The 3,040-nt window shown below is 38.9% G+C and overlaps 1 protein-coding gene across 2 annotated transcripts in view; it reads left to right on the forward strand.

Moving 5' to 3' along the window:
- LOC106942350 (sortilin-related receptor-like) overlaps positions 1-2,770 on the forward strand; it is a 20,916-nt gene extending 18,146 nt beyond the window's left edge. The window contains exons 3-6 of one of the 2 annotated variants that reach the window (XM_015025616.1): positions 256-387; positions 494-628; positions 720-872; positions 2,514-2,770. In XM_015025616.1, coding sequence (XP_014881102.1) covers positions 256-387; positions 494-628; positions 720-872; positions 2,514-2,680 — 587 coding nt within the window. In that variant the 3' untranslated portion in view covers positions 2,681-2,770. Of the gene's footprint in view, positions 1-255; positions 388-493; positions 629-719; positions 873-2,510 lie in introns of both variants that reach the window. The other variant, XM_015025615.1, reaches the window with a different exon arrangement.
- Positions 2,771-3,040: the final 270 nt, after the last annotated feature.

Consider the following 3,040-nt stretch of genomic DNA (forward strand, 5'->3'; position numbering starts at 1 on the left):
TATATATATATATATATATATATATATATTTGACTTGTATCACACCTGTGTCGTGATACAAGTCTTAAATTTTATTCATAATGGTCTTAAAATTATCTTTGTACATCATAAATTTGAGTTGGTGAAACCTGCAGAACCCATCTTAGTAGTTGCACCTCTTTCTTAAATCTTTTGTTGTTTGCCCCCTCAACAAAAGATGAGAAAAATAATATTTCTTTCAAATTTCATAAAATTTGTGCATGTGTTGTTTTTTAGCTACACCATCTGAGTTTGGCAAAGTGTGTGATGCCTACACATTCCAGTGTGCCAACGGAGTGTGCGTGAGCCTAGAGTGGAAATGTGATGGCATGGACGACTGTGGGGATTATTCTGATGAAGCCAACTGTGGTGAGGAGATCGCTGCACTGCAGATCACTATCGATCCAGGCAGATCCAGATTTAAAAATAATTGCCTGTCCCAAATCAGCACCTACACTAACTCTCAACATTCCAGTTCACACTCCTGAGGTGCCAGGCTGCTCCAGATACTTCCAGTTTGAATGCGGAAATGGGCGCTGCATCCCTACCTGGTGGAAATGTGATGGAGAGAATGACTGTGGTGATTGGTCAGATGAGGCACAATGTACAGGTACTACCAGCTACAGAAGACTGTAAAACTTGGAATACCTATGAGTTTTACTTTGCTTATTTACTGATTTACCTTGATTTCTCACCATCAGGGGGCGTTACTCCCCATGCTGTCACATTTGGTCCCATCACATGTGCGCCCAACCGCTTTCAGTGTGGCTCTGGAGCCTGCATCATCAACACCTGGGTCTGTGATGGCTACGCCGACTGTCCTGATGGCAGTGATGAACTAGGATGTCCCACAGGTTGGAGTCCTCTGCTTCAGTTCAAGATGTCTTTTAGATCAGAGTGGGGACCACCAAAGGACACTAACAGGACCTTGGAAAGCTGGAATAGCCATGAGAAAACATTTAAAAATATTTCATCTACAACACATTTTTAATCATAACTCCCTTACCCTAAAATCTAATCTAATTTCCAGCTATTATTATAAAATTCAAACATTAGAAAACCTCCTCGGTGATTTAAAAAGATGAACACAAAACTTTTAATGCTAAATATTTCTCAAAGTTCCAAATATAAGTTAAAATAATTTAAGTTGCAGTTTGTAACTTTCATTAAAAAATATGTTTTTTACATATTTGTTCAAGCTGTCACCAGGGTTTCACCCAGAAAACTTGCTAAGTCCGGTGGTCGGGGCACCGAGGCGGCCCACCACCAACATCTTTGATTATGTATTAAAAGATGTTGACAGGAACTATAAAAATATTACTGGATTATTATAAATGTTGCAGGAAGACATTGTCAGTGGGCGACTGTGGGCTATTTAAACCCACAACTATAGAGTCTTAAAAACAACAAATAAACAAAAATATAATTAAAATAAATATCAATTACTTGCACCTCTGATAATCCAAATTCAGCCAGGAGCTAGTTAAAGCGCTCAGGCCTTTAGAACTTCATAAAGGTTAACATTTTAAGACAGACCACAGGTGTAGAAATTTAACATTTGTTCATTCAGAATAGCAGTGCTGTTAAAGAGCTGGCAAGTTTACTTTGTAAAAGTTCAAAGAACAACCTTCATAGATAGTTTTGTTAACATAGCTACAATCTGATGCTGTGAGTTTAATCTTTGAGTTTGAGCTTTGTTTGTTCACAAACATATTTCAATAAGCTAAAATTATCACTGATGTCTTTTTAGGTTGGCCAATGAAACTACCTTCCCTCCCCCATATTTCTCTAAATCCATGGTGAAATGCTGTTTGTTGTGCTTAGCAGCAAGAGGGGCCCATACATCCAATTCTGCTCAAGGCTTCATACAAACTTAGACCGGCCCTACATGATGAGTTAAATCCACTGCACTGTGCATGTTTCTGTTGTATATAAAAAGACAAATGAGAGATTTAATTCATGTGGCTTTAGCAGCTCTTCCAATGGCTTTAGCAGCTCTTCCAGTTTTTAATAAGTGCCACACTATATCTCACCAGTATTCTGTAATCTGATTTGGACAATAAAATCCCAATGAAAAGAAACTTGCTGGAGAAAATATTAGGCTCTGCAGGTGACTGCTGGAGTCTAATGTTACCAAAGTGTTTGTAAAGGTTTAAACTTGTGGGTGAAGCACAGCAAAGATACGAATGTAGGGCAGATGGTTGATGTTTGAAAAAAGTTAGCTTATTCTAAAAAGCAAACTTCTGCTTAAACTCTGACTTCTCAGTTCATGAGCAACAAAAAATCTGTCCCCATTTCACTTTTCTTTTTTTCCTTGAAAGCACAGAAGACGACAACCAAACAGGGAGCAAAAAAAAAGTGTTTTTTTGTGTTTTAATTAGTGACACATTTATGTCAAAGAAGCTTCATAGATTGCTAGTGTGTTGCCAAGTGACTGAGGCCGCCGCATTAATCCGTCCTGGAACATTCTTTGCTTCTTATTCCTCTGACAGCAGCTAATAGCTCCATGGCCCCGGCCCCTCCTGTATTCCCTGGACGCTGCACTCAGCGTCAGTTCCAGTGTCATCGTCCCCCCCACTGCATCCAGGAGTGGTTGCGGTGTGATGGACACCCACACTGTGAGGACAGCTCCGACGAAGCCAACTGCCGTAAGTCTCTGTGAACCACATGCAGGCACTGAAATACTGCTATAGACATTTTACTGTTTGTCACAGGGTTGCTATGGATTCTGAGACATTCAGGAATTTTCTTTGACCATTTTTCAGATCTGAAAAAGTAGAAAAGAAAGAAAATTTAATGTTTGATTTTTGTCCTTTTGGCCAGCTTCAGTTGGTTGGACGACAAAAATCAAATTGGCAACAATAGAACAAAGTACAGTAATAACACATCAATGTCTATAAAATAATCAGGTATAATAAGAGAGCGCCGTAACATACAGTACATTTGAATGAATCCAGAAATGCTGCCTTTGCCACACTCTATTTGCATTTAAAAAAAAAAGTAAATTAAAACATTCCAGATG

This window comes from Poecilia latipinna, unplaced genomic scaffold, assembly GCF_001443285.1.
Source record: "Poecilia latipinna isolate Pla-1442-1.1 unplaced genomic scaffold, P_latipinna-1.0 Scaffold4210, whole genome shotgun sequence".
In the NCBI taxonomy this organism is placed as follows: domain Eukaryota; kingdom Metazoa; phylum Chordata; class Actinopteri; order Cyprinodontiformes; family Poeciliidae; genus Poecilia; species Poecilia latipinna.